This window comes from Diabrotica virgifera, chromosome 1, assembly GCF_917563875.1.
Source record: "Diabrotica virgifera virgifera chromosome 1, PGI_DIABVI_V3a".
Classification (NCBI taxonomy): Eukaryota; Metazoa; Arthropoda; class Insecta; order Coleoptera; family Chrysomelidae; genus Diabrotica; species Diabrotica virgifera.
Window position 1 is genome coordinate 250,023,721 of NC_065443.1, and position 19,655 is coordinate 250,043,375.

General features: G+C 32.1%; 1 protein-coding gene across 1 annotated transcript; it reads right to left on the reverse strand.

Moving 5' to 3' along the window:
• Positions 1–3,433: 3,433 nt before the first annotated feature.
• Positions 3,434–19,410, reverse strand: LOC114329091 (ras suppressor protein 1). Its single transcript, XM_028278103.2, has 6 exons — positions 19,148–19,410; positions 15,023–15,073; positions 11,021–11,260; positions 10,885–10,967; positions 9,070–9,317; positions 3,434–6,130 (listed from the first exon to the last, which is right to left on the reverse strand). The coding sequence occupies exons 1-6, from the start codon at positions 19,251–19,253 to the stop codon at positions 6,046–6,048; spliced, it is 813 nt and encodes a 270-aa protein (XP_028133904.1). The 5' UTR covers positions 19,254–19,410; the 3' UTR covers positions 3,434–6,045.
• Positions 19,411–19,655: the final 245 nt, after the last annotated feature.

The window sequence follows — 19,655 nt, forward strand, 5'->3', positions numbered from 1 at the left end:
AAGACGGTTTGAAAGGTGAGAAAATATGTATTAGAAAATTGTAAGGAGAATAGTAAAAACAATTTTATTTTTACATATAGTATTTTTACTACAAAAGCGATATTACGTAGGTCAAATTTTTTGACGTAAGAGAACTGTCAAAACATTAGAATGTGACTTTTCATTATTGCCATGTTTGTTATAAACATGGCAATAATGAAAAGTCACATTCTAATGTTTTGACAGTTCTCCCACGTCAAAAATTTTGACCTACGTAATATCGCTTTTGTAGTAAAAATACTATACAAACAGTTATACAGGGTGTCCCAAAAGTAGCGGAACGGTCGAATATTTCGCGAAATGAACGTCGGATTAAAAAACTGAAGAATACTGAAGTAAATAAACCAATTGATCGCTGAGAACCCATTACTAAGAACTGCTTAGAAGATATAACATACTTAAATATGAATAAACATAAAAATATGACAGATTTACACCAGGTCGAAAGAAGGAAAAACGATGCCGAGGTAGGTATGAACAGAAATATTGGGTAAAGTCTAGAAACCCATATAAAGGAACATAAAGGACTAGTTAGAATCTTCTTCATATTTTTCTATTATTTTATCCATAGTTCAACCAAAAAAATTGCTTTGATTTATTAAACATAACCAAATGTACCTAGCGCCCCCTATTAGAAGCCTATGCCTATTAAAGTAGAGTCTAAACTAGCAACCCTCATGCCAAAAAAAGTAAAATTGATAATTTTTAAATAGAAATTGTGAAAACGTGCAAAAATATTGCGAAAATTAAAATTCACATTTAAACTTCAATCACCCTTTAAGCCGACCACTAATGGTACTGCGGTATCGTTTGACAAAATCGTCAATATCAATTCTGCAGTAGTGATGTTGAAAAAGTATCAATTACTTACGAATACCGAAAGTAACGATTACTATACCGAGAGGCAAATCGTTACTTTGATTACTCTGATAGCTTCGTATCAGAGCAAGTACCTATTGTATCTACAATCGGTTGATATTGGAATCGGACCGGTATTCCATGAGTTTTCGGTATCAGTACAGTTTTACAGTTAACTAAAATTTTATCTATGAAGGGCGAAGGCTATGAAGAGTTTTACAGGATTACAGGGCGCTGAGAGGTAGCTGAAACAGAGGGAGGTATATCATTTAACAAAGCATGCACCCAGAAACAGATGTCTATACGATTTGTCGAGGTAGATAATTCACAGAATTTCACAAATGTTCGTTTCTTTGAAAATAAAAATGCAACACATTATATTTTAATAATAAATACACACTATTCTTATCAGGCCTAGAAAAAAATAGCTTAGATTGACCGGATAAAATGTAGAAATGATAATATTTCTAGACTATGATCATCAACTTTAATTTTACATGTAGGTATGACATTGTTTTTATTAAACTAGGGCATTTACTACTAAAAACACAGGAATAAAAATCTATTTTTAAATATAGCACGTACATAAAGACTTGCAACTTTTTGCATTGTATTTAGGATTAGGATGACGCCCGAAAAAAAGACTATAGAAAAATGGGTGGAAATGCATTATTACATTTTAAAGTGTATAAAACGCATCGAAAAATGCATAAACTTGTTAAAATCAGTATATCAAGGGCCAGATTTTCTTATTTCGGGGTAATTGGGGTCACTGAACACGAATATGCAATCAGAACCGACCTCCGAAGCACTTTGGTGCCCAGGGTTACTGCTAAGTAGGGCTTACAATACCGGGATCCCGAATACCGGAATCCCGGACGATGTTTGTCCGGTATTAAAAACCGGTATTTATCTAAAAATACCGGTATTTTGGTATTACACATTAGTTGATAAAAATTGAATTTATACACAATATAAATCTAATTTAAAATAATATTAATTAATAACAATAATGTTTGTTTGAAGATAAACAAACAATTTCGTTGTATTAAAATCTATATCAGGCATATTTATTATGTGAGCTCCACACTCTCGCCGAAGTCGATCGAGGTTCAACAAGTACGAGACTGTAGACGACCACCTTGTGCAACTTTGCCTTATTTCGTTCTATTTCCATTCTCTGTCGGTCTGGCGCGTCCGAGTCAAAGGGATCTTTGTCGGTATCGCACCGCTCTTTGTCGGTATCGCACTTCCTCGCGAAGTAGAACGAGTGTGTAGAGAGGTACTTCGGACTTCGGTCAACTTTGGCGAAGTAACTTCGCCGAGAATGTGGAGCCCGCTTAACACATACCGAGTCATCGAGAAGTATGGCACCATCGAGAAGCGGCGGTGTCGGCAATATAAAGCGATTGTTTATGTTTTACGTCTACTACCCAATGCCACATTTTCTTTCAAAATTCCAAATTTTGCAACAAAAATTAACCCGATGGAATTTTGAAAAAAATACAAATCCTCTTTCCCTGAGCTTTATTATTTGGCTATAAAATGTTATTTATCAATACCTGCCACATCAGTACCTTCCGAAAGAGTATTTTCAAAGTCTGAGCAGTTAACAAACCTAGAAATTAAACTAGACATTAGAATACCGGTTTTAATACCGGTATCCCGATATTTAAAATTTCAAATATCAAATACCGGTATTCAGATTTTAGTTCGGTATTGTAAGCCCTACTGCTAAGGTACGTCATCTAGAGTTTCGAGGGTTTGTTTTTGGCACTTAATTGATGCAAACGGAACAATTTTTTAATTATTAATTAGCCCGGACAAAATTATGTTGTTTTTAATAATTTTTAACATAATAGATTACATATCATTTAATTTCTATCCATTAAATAGATCGGTGAAGGTGGTTGTTATATCGGATCTTATACTTATACGAAATACTGAGAAATGCGATTCTCGATATGATTACTGGTACTCAAATACAAAAGTAATCATAGTACATAATCAAATTATCCTACTAATACTAATACAAAATATCTACTGACAAATGCGATTCTCGATATGATTACAGGTACTCAAATACAAAAGTAACACAAGTAGTCAAAGTAATCAAAGTAACGAACACTCTAAATGATTACTTTATACAAAAGTAACGATTTGTAACGAATACTCGAAAGTAACTATAATCGACATCACTATTCTGCAGCACTGCAGCAGACAGGCCAGTCTCTCTATGGTCAAATTGTAACGATTTTGTTGGATGCACGGTCCCACCCGATCGAAATTTTTGTCAATTAGTCGGATTCGACAAAATTGAACGACGCCGCAGTATCGTGAGTGGGCGGCTTTAGGTATCTCGGAAACCAGCAATATTTGTGTAAGGCATATTGGGCAGAATCACCATATTTTGAGTCTAGAACAACTCATAGATTGGGCATTCTTAATGAATCATCCTGTACATATAAATACTAGACCTTTATGTTCCTTTGTATGGGTTTCTACATACCCCAATATTTCTGTTAGTAAAACGCTATTTGGTATATTAATATAAATAATTTATTAAAATATATGGAAATTTTCGTCAACGAGTTAAAACATGGTCAATAAGTAACTTACATTTGTAACAAATATGGTTTTAGTAAAAAATTATGTTAAATAAAATATATGATTGCATTGCACACAATTGAGAATTAACAATTATTGTTAAATTTCTTTAATATAGATGATACATTACTGAATGTACCAAAAACTTGTAAAATGTAGAAAAAACTAATTCACACTGTTAAATAGCATCTGGACTTATACACTTGCGAGCAAAAAAATCGGGTCACTCGATGAATTCTACACGTTAGATGTCTCGAATTTCCTAAACCTGTTGTCCGATTTGAGTGATTTTTTTAGTATGTTATAGCCCTGATATTTAAGAAAATCGATGTAATAATTTTGTTGCTAGACAGGTACAGCTGGTTCACTGTCACTGCCAAATCTTAAAATTTGTCAGACAACTTATTTTGTTCAACCTCAAAAAATGGCTCCACATGCTAGCAAAGAACTAAATCAAGAATTGTAACGAAATTAGAAGATGATTGGTCACTATCTGCCGTAATGAACCATTTTAACGTAAGCAGAACAACAATTTTTAATATTAATAAAAGATGGATAAATCAAGAAACTCTCGAAAGAAAGCAAGGTTCTGGAAGATCAAAAATATCTACCGCTCGTGAAGATCGTACGCTTTTATAGAGATTAGAAGAGAATCCTTTTGAAGATGCGAAAACTGCAAGAATTATGTCACAGTTTCCGGGAAGAAAGACGACAACTTGGCGCAGAATTAAAGCATCGCGTCTTAGGTACCGAACTGCAGCAAACAAACAAGATTAATATTTCTATTAATATTATTTCTTAATATTCTATTTAGACCATAATAATTATTACAATTTATGAATTAATTATGTAATCAGTTGTTTGTTGTTTGTTTATTTTATTATTTGTCTGTCATAATCAACTGTCATAATAAATATAATATAATGTCAGACCAATCAAATACACTGCTCAAAATGATCAAATCTTACTAAGAGTCGTATCAGTGTTTTTAGGAACCAGCTGTAAATGTCATTTTATACCGGGTGTAACAATCATACTGTGTTTTTTCCTTAAAGTTCCGAACACTCTATGGAATATTCTAGCATATATAAAATATTGAAATTAAAACTCAATTGTAGCCTTAGGCTTTATTAAACATTTTCTTTTGTGATTCATTTGCTTATGTTGCATAATAAAAAAGTTAGGTACGTTAACAACTAGCCGTGCTTTTCATCAATAAATCCATCAATAAATTAACAATTTAATGAATGTCAAATTGTTAACAGTCAAAAAGTGTCTGGTTTGTTGTGAAAATTAGTAAATTTATTAAAGATATGAAGGGCCAGAGGGAAAAACGATGATTGGCAATTTTTTGTCATTCTGCGATTTTTGTGCAATGTCTTAGTTTAGAAAAAGTACTATCAACCTGTGGATGGCCAAGGGGAAATAAAGATGATCATCGTTTGATCACAAGATTGGACTCAAGGGGGAAAAATAATGAATATGTAACTTTGTTTCTCATTTTACCGAAAATGCTTGCAGATAGACATTCATCGTTCTTCCCCCTGACCCTTCATATTGGGACCGTGCAAGTTCGGAAAAGTGACACCTGGTTTCATAGCTCAGCAACATTTTTCGCACTTTTAATTACATTGACCAATTATATTAGTCCTGGTTGCTGGATACTTGTCAAGACCATAGCCCAAAAAAAAATTATAAGAAGAAAAAGTAATATTCAGGTTATGTTATTAAAAGGTAAACAATTGTATGTAGTAAATAAAATTAATTATTAAAATGCAGTACCGCAAGCAAAATACAACTAATTAAATTTACTTTTATATAATAATTGCATATATCAATATTGTGAGCAACATAATTTTTCTTCTTCAATGATAGTAGGTATGAACGGTTTCTCCGCGACTCGCGCACGATCGTTTCTCGTATCCCTTCCAAGTATGTACTTACACACGGCGAATATTAAAGTTTTCGAGATTTTGAATGATATTGATCAAGACCAAATAGCATACCTCATTTATAGTATAAAAGTACATATCTCTTTTATTATCGAACATAAGCGAATGAATTAAAAAACAAAATGTTAAGAAAGCCTAAGACTATAATTGAGTGTTCCGAACTTTAAGTGAAAAAACACAGTATGATTGTTACACCCGGTATAAAATGACATTTACCTGTCTAGCAACAGTATTATTACATCGATTTTCTTAAATAATAAGGCTATAACATACTAAAAAAATCACTCAAATCAGAGAACAGGTTTAACAAATTCGAGACATCTAACGTGTATAGTGTTACGAGTGTATAGTGTATAGTGCATAGTGTTACGAGTGATCCGATTTTTTCTGCTCGCAAGTGTATTTAATGTTTTTCATAAATAGCTCTAAAATTATTATTCTTAATCCTATTAAGGCAGTATTACAGGCACTTACAATAACTGGGAAGAGTTAAGTACCAAAAATGATGTCCATACAGTAAATACGATACTTCGTGTTTGTTTCATAGTTATGGCACAATTAAAAATAAAAATCTTCATTTTAGGTACCTTTAACGAATTCGAGAAATCTTTTTGGCTTTGTCAACACATGGTGGAGGGGGTGGAGGTTTATTGGTAACCATTCTACTGTACAGCCTAAAAAAAAGAAAAAATAATTAGATCCCATAAAAAGTTTTATGATATTCAATTTGAGCACAATATGGGCTTATCAGTGATTTATCAATCACTTATACGAAGCAGTTCAAGCACTAGCATTATTAAGAGAAGGCCCGAGCCAGAGGGCCGTGCAAATCGATTAAATTTAAGCCAATCAGCTGTATCCTGAGTGTATCGTCGGCACCAAGATAGTAGTGATTATGTCCGCCGACAAGGAAGAGGCCGTGCATAATCGAATAACAAGGGAAAGAAATGATCGATTTCTTATATCGAAATCCCTGAGAAATCGATATTTAATTTGTGCTAATCTCAATGAAGAGCTTTGAGAGATCCGACGGGTGGCTACCAGCATTTGGCCAGTCAGAAGGAGACTGAAGACAGCCAACCTGACACCAAAAAAGGCAGCCACGGGTCTCAGGGAACCTAATGGAATTGAGATCTACGCTTAATGATGAATGGGAACCTATACCTCAAGAATTTATTAGAAAAGTCATCCGAGCTATGCGAAATAGATTGGAAATTGCAATTAGAAGTGGGGAGGTAATATCATCATTCAACCCGAATCTATCCACTGCTGGATATCGATCTCCCTCAGTCTTTTCCATGTATTTCTGTTTTGTGCTGTTTGCATTCAATTTTTGTCGATCTGTTTTATGTCATCAGGCCATCTTGTTGGCGGACGACCTCTACTTCGATATGCTTCTTGTCTTGGTCTCTAGTGTACGAGGTCTGGCTATTAAATAACGAGACTGCTAATGAAAAAAAAATTTTATTTTAAAAATTATTCTACAATCGAATGCTTTCCTTCAATATATTACCCTTCCCTCGCCACACACCGTTCCATTCGTTTTTTCCATTGGTCAAAGCAATGCTGGAAGTCTTCTTTTGTTAGAGCTTTTAGGAGCTCCGCCGTTTTTCGCTTCACCTCTTCCATCGACTCGAACCGGATTCCTTTTAAGGCAGACTTGATCTTCGGAAACAGGCAAAAGTCACAGGGTGCTACATCAGGCGAGTACGGCGGGTGTTCGAGCACTGGAATGCCTCTAGCGGCTAAATAACGCTTCACAGACAGCGATCTGTTGACGGACGAGCTTTTGGTCAGGGGCCAAATTTTTTGGGATTAACTTCGCACAGACTTTCTTCATGTTCAATTCGTCATGTAAAATTTTTCTGACAGTTTCTTTATCAGCGTTTACAGTCTCAGCCATCATCCGAATGCTCACACGACAATCTCCGCGCACAATTTCATTTATTTTGGTCACTGTTTGCGGAGTTGAGACAGAGACAGGTCGACCTGGACGTTGGTCATCTTCGGCGCTCTCTCGGCCTTCAGAAAACCGTTTATACCATTCGAAAATACGCGACCGAGATAGAGAATTCTCACCATAGGCCTCTTTTAACAAATTATAGCACTCAGTCGGAGTTTTTTTTTTTATTTAACGAGAAATTTCACATTAATCCGTTGCTCATGTTTTTCGTCACACATTGTTATCGGCACGAGAAAAAAACACGTTCTTTTCTAACCTCTACAGAAAAAATACTACTAGGGCGACAAAAACGTGTTTTCGTACTGGAAGAGTAGACACTTAGTAGACGTATCCAATGCTGCATTCGTTTCCCACTCTTCCCCTCTAGGACGCCTTCTGCACGCGCAGTCTCGTTATTGAATAGCCAGACCTCGTATTATTCGCTGTGTCCATCTGTTATCCGACATTCTAGCTATGTGTCCAGCCCAGTTCCACTTTAGGGTCATAATTCTCTCTATGGCATCCGTCACTCCTGTTCGTCGTCTTATTTCCTTGTTCGTAATTCGATCCCTACGAGAAATGCCTAACATTGAGCGTTCCATGGCTCTTTAGGTCACACAAATTTTATTTCTTACTTTCTTGGTTATTGAAGTTTCTGCACCATGTGTAAGTACTGGCAACACAACGTGATCAAAGGCTTTTCTTTTGAGACACATAGCGGTAGTATCAAATACTGAAAAATAAAGAAATCCATTATCTAATCGATGATTTTTTTTATCATAACGTCTTTCTTGCGTTCGTTCCAATGATGAATATTTAGGAAACTGTTCGTATTGCATATTGCTTTTATAATACGTCCTCCAAATAATGCAATAGCAGTTTTTGTAAGTTCAACAATAAAGTTATTGTTTGCACATTACATATTTTTATTTCAATACCTCTTACATTCTTGTAAGTGTAATCTCAAATCTCGCTTTTGAGTCAATTGTGCTCATGACTCAAGTGTATTTAAAAAGCGTGAAACGAAGAACTTGTACGCTTCGAGTTAAGAGGCGAGAGACGAAGTTTTTTACTTGCTCCTAGTTGAGGAGCTAGAGAGGAAGTGTTTTAGAATAGGTATTTAATTTAGCTGGATGGAAAAATATTAGTTTATTCATTGTTGATCATTTATTCAACGAACTATTTTAGAAAAGACAAGTTTCTACACATGTATTTTAGAAGTATTTCTTCTTCTAGTTCCATGACCGTTATTGATGTTGGATATCATGTTGGCTACCATATTCGCTATAGTGATTTTTTTGACAGCAGCTCTAAATAATAATGTAGTCGATTTCAGTTTCGTTAAACAAATTCATAGAGAAATAAAGAAGGCCAAAAGTGTCCTAAATAAAAAAAAAACACAAATCGAACTTATTTTTTTAAAACGTATCTGATTTCTTGCCAGTGTGAATAAATCAGTTGATCAGGTGTTAGTAGTGTAATATTTAAGCAAAATATGAGACCCACCGAACTTGCCATTTAAAAGTGATTACAGATAGAAATATCAGATAATATTCCTAACTCACCCTGTATAATAATAAATATTCTTCTCAACCAGGTTGAAAAATATCTTAAAAATATTTTTTTCTGATAAAACACCTATTAGACATTTTTATTAACAGTATTACTTACACTCTATATGTTTCACTTCTCAAATAATCCTGTAGATGGCTAATTCCTAGTTGTAACTGTTCGGCAATAGGTGGTACCCATTCGTTGCCTTCAAATCGAAAAGCAGACTTGTTCGAGGACATATCTAAGTTTCCAATCTCTGGAGGAAGGATAGTCAGACGATTTCCCTGAAGATGAAGTTCCCTCAGACGAATTAATTCCCCTATTTCTTTGGGTAGTTCAATGATGTCATTTTCACGAAGAACAAGCTAAAAACAATAAAAATTTTTACATTCTATCATAGCTAGTAAATTTTTATTTAACTTAAAAATATATTTAAACATTCCTATAAAAAGAAAAGACACAGACCATTTAGTTTTTGATTAGATATATGATAGTGAAGGAAAGCTAAAATCGGCAACATTGGTGTATACTATAATTGTATTTTAATTTGTTAAAGATGTTCAAAATTTATCTAACATATCTAACATAGATAGTAACAGTATGTTATTAAAATCACTTTATCACTTTTCTCGATTATTAGTTACTATTGCATAGTAAATAAATTATTGTAATCACTGAACATAGGTAGAAAAAAATCCTATTAATTAAATTAATAATTTAAGCGATTATGCAAGTATGGATTGTCCAAGAATATTCAAAAACTAAACGAAATAGCCATTTCTATTTTGCTGATGAAATTGATGCTCCGCCGTCGGCAACTAATACAACTACAGGGTGTCCCAGACTAATTTAGCCACGCTATATCTCTTAAACGAATAGAGATTTTCGAATGGGACACAGAGTGATATATTCTACTTGTAATACACTTTAATATGGCGTAGAAAAAAATCATCCCCTAAATATTCATCCCTTAGTTACAACCCCTAACTCTAATTTTTTAATAGCACCCTGTATATTTTTTTATAGTTTTGGATGTGGTCTTTTATCGTCTATTCAACACATTTTTTGAAAATAAAATCGGTTCGTAAATAACCAAGAAACTATCAGTTTATTTTTGTTAATTGTGTGTCCCAGACTAATTTATCCAGGCTATATTTCTTAAACGAATAGAGATTTTCGAATGGGACAAAAACTGATCTATTCCATTTGTAATACACTTTCATATAACGTAGAAAAATTTCATCCCCTAAATATTCAATCCTAACTTACAGGGTGCTTTAAAAAATAAAGTTAGGGGTTGTAATTAAGGGATGAATATTTAGGGGATAATTATGCCATATTAAAGTGTATTACAAATGTAATAGATCAGTTTTCGTCCCATTCGAAAATCTCTATTCGTTTAAGAAATATAGCCTGGATAAATTAGTCTGGGACACATAATTAACAAAACTAAACTGATATTTTCTTGGTTATTTACGAACCGATTTTATTTTCAAAAAATGTGTTGAATAGACGATAGAAAACCACATCCAAAACTATAAAAAAATATACAGGATGCTATTAAAAAAATTAAAGTTAGGGGTTGTAACTAAGGGATGAATATTTAGGGGATGATTTTTTTCTACCCCATATTAAAGTGTATTACAAGTAGAATAGACCACTTTTTGTCCCATTTGAAAATCTCTATTCGTTTAAGAGATATAGCGTGGCTAAATTAGTCTGGGACACCCTGTATAACGAACTTAATGTTTCCGTCTAATCTCTGAAAATTTTTACAAAATGGTGATTTATTGTCACTATTGACAATGAATCACTGTCTTGTAAAAATTGTCAGAGTATTATAGCTTGCAGTGTTGCCATTTAAAGTGGCATATCTAATTTAAATCTATACAGTTTGTATGAACTGAAGTTTTTATTAAAGAAACTACTCACGATTTGTAAATTTTTCAAGTTTTTGATGTCAGAAGGGATATATTCAAAATCATTATCTCCTAAGTATAAGGCACGAAGAGTCTCTAAAATGCAACACATTAAAATTAAGCTTTCTTACACAATGCAGTACACCTACCCATCATAAAGAAGTTTCCCGGCAAAGCATCCTCTTTCAGATTATTATAAGTCAGATCCAACACTTCTAATACAGGAAATGCACCAAAACCTCGAGGCAAGGTATACAAACGATTAATGGAGATATTCAGTATTCTTAATTTTGGCATGGAGGACAAAGACAGAGGTAATTCCTCAATATGGTTGTTGGAGAGATTCAAAATTTCCAAGTTGGTCAAGTTGGCAAGACCAGGAGGTACAGCTAAAATATATAGGAGTTTGAATGTCATGAATTTGTAGTTTATACAGTGTGTCTGCGTAACTTGGAACCATGTGGGAAACTTTTTTAATATCAATTTTACGAAAAAAGGCTTTTCTTCATAAAGTGCTCTGCATAGTCTAAAACCTAAGATGCAATCATCAGATATCAAATTTTATCAATAATATACGAGGTATGTCCAAAAATATGAATTTCGCTCAAGAGTAAAGTGCCTTTATATTTCACAATATCAAAAATTGTTATTAAGAAAAGTTGTTTGTAATTAAAAATTATGTTATAATGTGTATTTACACTCTTCTAATTGAAAAATTTTTTTTTGACAATTTTCTCAAATTACGGATACCTAACATCATTTTTATTTAAGATAACTCCGTTATTATTAATTTTGTGAAAAAAAGTTATTCTTTATAAAAATGTCTGAATAGTCAAAAAACTAAGATGCAATCATAAGATATCAATTTTTTTCAATTTTATACGAGGTATGTAAAAAATATGAATTTCGTTCAAGAGTAAAATACCTTTATAGTTCACAATATTTCAACTAGAAAGATGAAATTGCATATTGAAACACAGTTTTTAATTCTGAACAACTTTTTATAATAACAAATTTCAATATTGTGAAAAATAAAGGTACTTTACTCTTCAGCGAAATTCATATTTTTTGACATACCTCGTATAAAATTGACAGAATTTAATATCTTATAATTTTATCTTAGTTGTTAGACTATGCAGAACGTTTTATAAAGAATAACTTTTTTTCGTAAAATTAATAATAACGGAGCTATCATAAATAAAAATGATGTTGGGTGTCCTTGTTTGAGGAAAATTATAAAAAAAAAATTCAATTAGAAGAGTGTAAATGCAGATTATAACATAATTTTTAATTACAAACAACTTTTCTCAATGACAATTTTCGATACTTTGAAATATAAAGGCACTTTACTCTTGAGCGAAATTCATATTTTTTGACATACCTCGTATACTGTTGATAAATTTTGATATCTGATGATTGCGTCTTAGGTTTTAGACTATGCAGAGCACTTTATAAAGAATAACTTTTTTCCGTAAAATTTATATTATCCTGAATTTTAATTTCTTTGCAACTTTTGCAATTTCTTTGAGTAGGTTTTAAAAGAAAATACATACACTTTTTTCTTAATTATTTTGGATTTCCTAGAAAATTGCCGTGACATATATGTAACGCTAGGAAGATATAGGAGCAAAAATATTTAAAATATTCCCTGTTATAAATATAAAAATAACAAGCAAATACAAAACTAGATAAATGAAAAAATATAATCAAATTATTGTAGATGAAAATCTATGTTGCACTCGATGCATACTCCCACATTGCACTTGCAACACATGGTATGCACATGCCAACTGCAGCCCTCACGTGCACAACGTCTCCTTTTTATCAGGAGTATTGGTCAGAAGCTGGTTAATCTTATCATGTCTTATATCTCTGACTACTTTGGATGAATGGCCTGTCTGCACCATTTTGAATAGTTATGCCCAGCATCCATGTAAATAGATACCACCACCATTTTTAGAGCGAATTCCTACTCGGTAGAAATTCCAACTGTTCTTTCACTTGCTTATCAGCCTTTGCTGATGATCTGGAAGGCAGCCTCGTCAATATCATTACATATTTCGGAATCTTTTTCACTATTTCGTAAAGCAAGTTCAACAGGTGCCGTAAGAATTCTCCCGGACAACCTGTTCAAATCATTATCTTCCTCATCACCAGACTCCTCGTCTGAACGCCCATTAAATTCTGGGGTCAATATATATATATATATATATATATATATATATATATATATATATATATATATATAAGATGTAGATCTTTGAAACACTTTGAAATTATATATTATATATATATATATATATATATATAGCTCTCCTTGTTTATATATATATATATATATATATATATATATATATATATATATATATATATATATATATATATATATATATATATATATAGCATCAACGTCTAAAGTTTCAGCGGCATGAATCATCTCCAGCGCTTCTTGAAGAGAAAACCCTTTTCTGGAACAAAAAATATATTACAATTCTAAAAGTTCCGATTTTTGCTTCCATATGTTCGTAGCGTTACATATATCTAACACCAAAAATACAGTTGAGTCTGTGAGTCTTTACCCGTGCGTCATTAATACCTGGCGAGATAAAACACATACTTTTTATCTAGCATCATTCTCTTCCACGCATGAAACTCATGACAAACCAGCTGCCGTTTGTTATTAAGTTAAAACACATGTTATTTTTGTGAACCATCTAGACTCAGTGCATTGAAAAGAGATAGGTACAAAAAAAGACAATTCGGTATGTTTTCATATTTTAAGCACAATTTGTTTGACGTTTCTGCTTTGTTTACTTTTTAGGGCTGTCAGTCAGTTGAATTTTTTGCGGTTTTTGTCGAATTTTTGCGTTTTGAAGTTTCTTTATTATACACAAACAGTTGTTTTCACAACTAATTTTATATTGGACTTTCAAATTTTAAGGTAAATAATTATATTTTGGCAATTAATATTTAAAACATACAAAGCTAACGTCATTCACACAGTAAAGAAGTGATTGTGTTTAGGTTTCCGTCAAAGTGAATAAAATGACAATTAATTAGTTAGTAGTTATAAAATATAATATTATTTGCTTTAAAACTCTTAAAAATTGTACTTTGATTTTATCAGTGGGTAAAATCCTTACTTTTGTTTATTTTTGACACTCAACATATTGCAAAATACTTTTAAATAAATAATAAAAAAAACCTATTACATCAACACACTGTAAACATTGTATATAGTATTTTTACTACAAAAGCGATATTACGTAGGTCAAAATTTTTGACGTAAGAGAACTGTCAAAACATTAGAATGTGACGTGAAAAGTCACATTCTAATGTTTTGACAGTTCTCTTACGTCAAAAATGTTGACCTACGTAATATCGCTTTTGTAGTAAAAATACTATATTTAATTTTAGTTTTTATAAATTGTTTATTTAATAATCACTAATGATATTAAAAGGATTTATTAATGTAATTCAAATGTAGCTGCAATTCTGCCAAAAATTTTGAAGCAAAACTTACATTTGACATTCTATTTATTTGATAACGTCAAATTTTATAGTAAAACCCGTAATCGGAACAGTAGCCACTTTCTGTCACTTGTTGTTGCGTGAAATAGATTTCCGACTTATTTCGTATGCTTTAAATGATGAAGCACGGGTAAAGACTCGCGGACTCAACTGTAAAAGGCATAATTTACAAAATCATGATAAAATCTTGAAAAATTTATAATATCAATAAGAAATACATTAATTTAGGCTCAATTGAAAATACTTTAAATAAAATATAATAACAAAAGAATAGTAAAAATATACTTACTCAAACTCGAGATTCATTTTTACCATAAATAAGAAACACCGTCACATCAAACACTCAACTAAATAAACAGGTTAGATCAAATCCTTGAACCAAACGCAAAAAAATAGTAAACAAGTGTCCCTCGAAAGTGTTGCATCGTCATCTAGTTAAAATTAAAATCACTTCCCGAATTTCAGGCTTAAGATTTTAGCGGTTTTTGCGTTACATATATGTAACGCTAGGAGCTTAAGGTTTAAAAAAATTTCCCATATGGTCCCAAGTTACGCAGACACACTATATTATTTTTAAATTTGTTATTTATGTAAAAATAAAGAAAAATTAATTCACTTACACTTAATTTTGTTGTGGCTCAAAGTTAACCTTGTAATATTTGTCATATTCACTAAAACAAAAAAAAAGCATTAGAACTGATATGAGTTAAGCTCTGCGCCCTTTAGATCAAATCGGTCGGAACGGACCGCTACAGCCCAGAATTAAATGGCTAAGCGCACATTTATCGGCAAAATCCCGCCAGCTCAGTCAATGTATTTACATATTTCAGAGAAGATGGATCCAAAAATTATATTGTTAATTTGTTGTGCGTGGAAGAGGAACGACAAAACAAACTTTCAAAAAGGAAGCGTAATGAATGGGTGTGTAAAATTTGTAAAGAACAAGGAAAGTAAACTTGCTACTTTATTTCCTGATTTAACTGATCATCAAGACAAATTTTATCAATACTTCAGAATGAGTTACGAAAAATATCAAGAACTCTTATCTACTATTAAAACTGATCTCACAAAACAAAATACATTTTAATTCTTTCACTTTAAAAATCAGCTAATTTATAGTTTTCAAAGAATGTATATAATGGTCTCTGACAGCAACATATTGAATTCAGCATCTATTGTATTAGCATCTGGTTACATTAAAATATATACAACTCTTGGACCACTCTCGTCCATATTTTCTGGTTCGTTTCATTGTCGTAGCGCTAACTATTCAGTCCTTATCGAACCACTACGCTAGACTACACTCTAACAGCGAAAATATTCTCTTCAGAGATTTTGGCGCGTTTCAGAATTCGGAGATGTTGTGCGTTTCGGTCCGTTTCTGTAAAGTGAGCACAGAGTCATTTGAATACACTGAGTCATTTGAATACACGAATATATTAAATTGCTGAATGTCATGGTACGTTCAGTTGAGTACTGATCCGGATGGGTGCGCAGACTTTTAATAGGCTCTACTATTATAGGCGAGCGGCACATCTCCAAAAAGATACATAAAAATACCAAATAACCCCCCAATAAAAGACTACTGATCTAAACCAAGTGTTAGCGATTCTTTATAACATTTGAAACAAATGGCATTTTTGTATGAATGGCAGATAATTTGTTACTAACAATTTATTTCAAAATAAAAAAGGTAAAAAAAGTATCGCAAACAGTTTTTATGGGTAAATTTGGCAAGAGTAAACACTTTTAACCTCTTGGCATTTTTTTAACAAAGTACCCCCTTTGTGTTATGAGCAATTTAACAGCGAAATCAGGCCAAAAGTTCATAATTTCAAAAATCCTGTCTTAGCTTCTACTAAAGCAATCATAACGTACAGCTTTGCAACTGTTATTTTGAGCTTAACCCCGTAGAAATACATATTTAAATAATACATTGTTGCAAAGACCATTAGAAGAACTTTCAAATGAGCTGTCCAGTGAACTTGGTTTGTATTAAAAAAAATTGTCAATTATGTCATTATGTCAACACTGATGAAAGAATGCAAAATACGAAAAAATCCAACACATAGCAAAAAATTAAAATTTGTGTTCTAAGTTTTTCTAAGTTGTCCGTTTCTGAAATAATGAATTTATACAATACTTAATTTTGCAATTAATTATTTATATGGGAAATAAGCCACAATTAAAATGAAAAAAATAATTTTATTAACGTTTCGACGCCCAAATCGGGTGCCGTTGTCAAAATACAAAATATTACTAAAATAAACTAAAGTGTTGTTGCTAAGCAAAAAAAATTCTTCTAATAATTTATTTAATCTCACTCATTTATATTGGCAATTCAGACATATATTATACATTTTAAAGTAGAAGACTTTAAAATGATATTGCCAATATTTTATGAGTTGCGTTCCTGGGACGACTTACTGAAAGATAGTTCATTCGATTACATGAAATTAACCCCAACTCAAGAATATCCGTCATAAAAAATTATAGCATGTGATATGTCTTTAAAAAGACAACCAAATGCAACGACAGTAAAATTCTCGCGTTAGAGACTTCATAGTAAATCACAAGGGAAAACCAGGAAAAACCCTGTGATACTATCCCGACATCGTAAGTATTTGGTCTTACATTAATTTACTCTCAAAAAATAATACCAAATTCTGACTTGTAACATGTTTAAATTATAAATATTATTAATAATACTAGATATATAAGTAATACTAAAATATAAAATATGTACTAGCTCGATATTATTGACTTACTAATCTTGGTATTTTCTTTCTATTGACTTCCTCTTTCAGTATGGGTAACCACATCCTACTGCATTCTACCGAGGAATTTGCGACACAATTGGTTTCATTTAGCATAATTAGAGCCGCTTCTTTGGTCGTCCCAGGAACGCAACTCATAAAATATTGGCAATATCATTTTAAAGTCTTCTACTTTAAAATGTATAATATATGTCTGAATTGCCAATATAAATGAGTGAGATTAAATAAATTATTAGAAGAATTTTTTTTGCTTAGCAACAACACTTTAGTTTATTTTAGTAATATTTTGTATTTTGACAACGGCACCCGATTTGGGCGTCGAAACGTTAATAAAATTATTTTTTTCATTTTAATTGTGGCTTATTTCCCATATAAATAATTAATCATAAAAATGCCACAAGGAAATAGCTTCAGAACAACATTAATTTTGCAACATACTGACCATACACTATATGAAGAGTTATTACCAAAAGCTGTACAACATAATAACAACGCAAATAAAAGAATGTTTATACCTTCCAGGTCATTCATGGATGGCAGAACTGTTTAATAAAGAGGGTTAAAGAGATGATAACCAAGGGACTGGAATACCCACTGGTTCCCCAACAAATTGGTTGGGGTTCTAAAAATAAAGTACAGGTCCACCAACAACTCCTGCAGACAGATATAAAGCCAAAACCTAACAAAAACCAAAACCTTGTCTCAAAAATGTAGATAGGAAACTATGAAGATGAAAAAGGTTATGGAAAAAAACATATAGGAATATAAGAATAGGTATAAATCTGCTACCAGGAAAACTTAATACAATAATTAAGAAAATTATGATAGATCGCTAATGCCCGGTTGCACCAACAGATCTTAAGCTTAAGTCGAGAATATCATAAGAATTAATATAATATAATTATAATATATTACAATAAGAAAACCATAATATAATAATAGATATAATTGATAATAAGGTAAGAATCTAAAATTATGGTGCAACGTAAGTGATACTCAAGAAGGCCCTATCTATAAGTAGAGCTTAGCTAAGCTGGAGCTTAAGATCTGTTGGTGCAACCAGGCATTAGAGATCTTTGTTTAGGTGGAATTTATGGAAATTTGGTGAAAATTTCCACCATTGTTATATTAGAAATTAAACTTACAGACTGATCAAAAACAAGGAGATGCTCATAAGAGCAGGAATAGAAGACATCATAAAGGTTAAAATGGAGATTTGCCAGTCATGTAGAATGGCTCAGCAATGTTAGACGGACTATGAGATTATTAAAATAGAGACCCTGCGAAGATAAGATGAATTGAGGAAGACCACTGCCATGATGGACAGACGGCCTGGATGCAACTTTGCAAAATATAATTTCCTTGGGACGCATATCCAGAAATGCACATGAGAAGCTAGATGAGGATATCTCTTCATACTGTATGATTTGGGAGATTTGAAAAGAAATGAAGTACTTATTAGGACAGAAAACTATTAGTGTGTATAAGATTTAAAAACTCCAAGGTTGGTATCAAATTCAATCATTGTTTTTGTGTGATTTAGACTTTATGAAAATATGTGGCATTATGTGGCAACAATGGAACTAATTTAAAGACATGAAATTATAAAAGTTTGATGTGGTTGGATTGAAAGACACATAAATGCACATTAACTGTATTGCTTTGAATATAACGATCAGTTAAGAAAGCTGTAAGACTCATTTTTCGTCTATCACTTAAATCCTTAGGAGCTACAAAAACAAGTAACTAGGTACTTATTAGGTCCTATTTTCGAATGACGTTTAGGACTTTTGTGCTATAAAACATACACGTTCTTATATTTTCCAGATTCTATAAGGGTTGTTAGAAATTCACATTTGTGCTATATGTGTATATCCAAACAAATCTGAACACCTTTACGAATTACGAAAACCCCACCCAAAGGTTGTGGTTACAACAATCCTTATTAGGAAATACAAATGTACTTACATAATCCAGGTAATTCTTCAAATGAAGATATTCCTCTATCAAACAAATCGAGCTCTGGATTCTGAAATTCTCGCGCTTCTTCCAAAACCTTCTTTGGTTTAGCCATTCTGTTTAATTTTTGTTTTTGTTACAAAAATAATCTAAACAAAATCTTTCAGATTTTTGACAACTACGAATTTGAAGGTTAACAATCGTACCAGTGTTGCCAGTTTCTATTTCCGCAATACCTTTAATTAGCCAATTAAAAAAATAGTGGAGTGGAAATGCTCATTTTATAATTAATTATGATAGAAATTATAAGAAAAAAATATAAATAGATAAATCAGTATTATTACAACAATAAAAGTAGATTCTACAAACACACATTTTATTTTTAACAAAGTTTTAAAATATTTTAATTGCTATCAAATTATTTGTGATATCATTTCCTTGAAAATTTGAAAGTATGGTTTGTTACTGATTCAATACGGTTCCAGTTCCACTTCAGTGGTATTGGACATACACCTAC

Coding starts and splice junctions, on each gene's coding strand:
- LOC114329091 (XM_028278103.2), bottom strand. CDS start 19,253: ATGGCTAAACCAAAGAAGGTTTTGGAAGAAGCGCGAGAATTTCAGAAT. Junction 11,261..15,022: donor GAGCCACAACAAAATTAAGT/GTAAGTGAATTA, acceptor TATATATTTTAG/CTGTACCTCCTGGTCTTGCC. Junction 9,318..10,884: donor ACTTGAAAAATTTACAAATC/GTGAGTAGTTTC, acceptor TATTGTTTTTAG/CTTGTTCTTCGTGAAAATGA.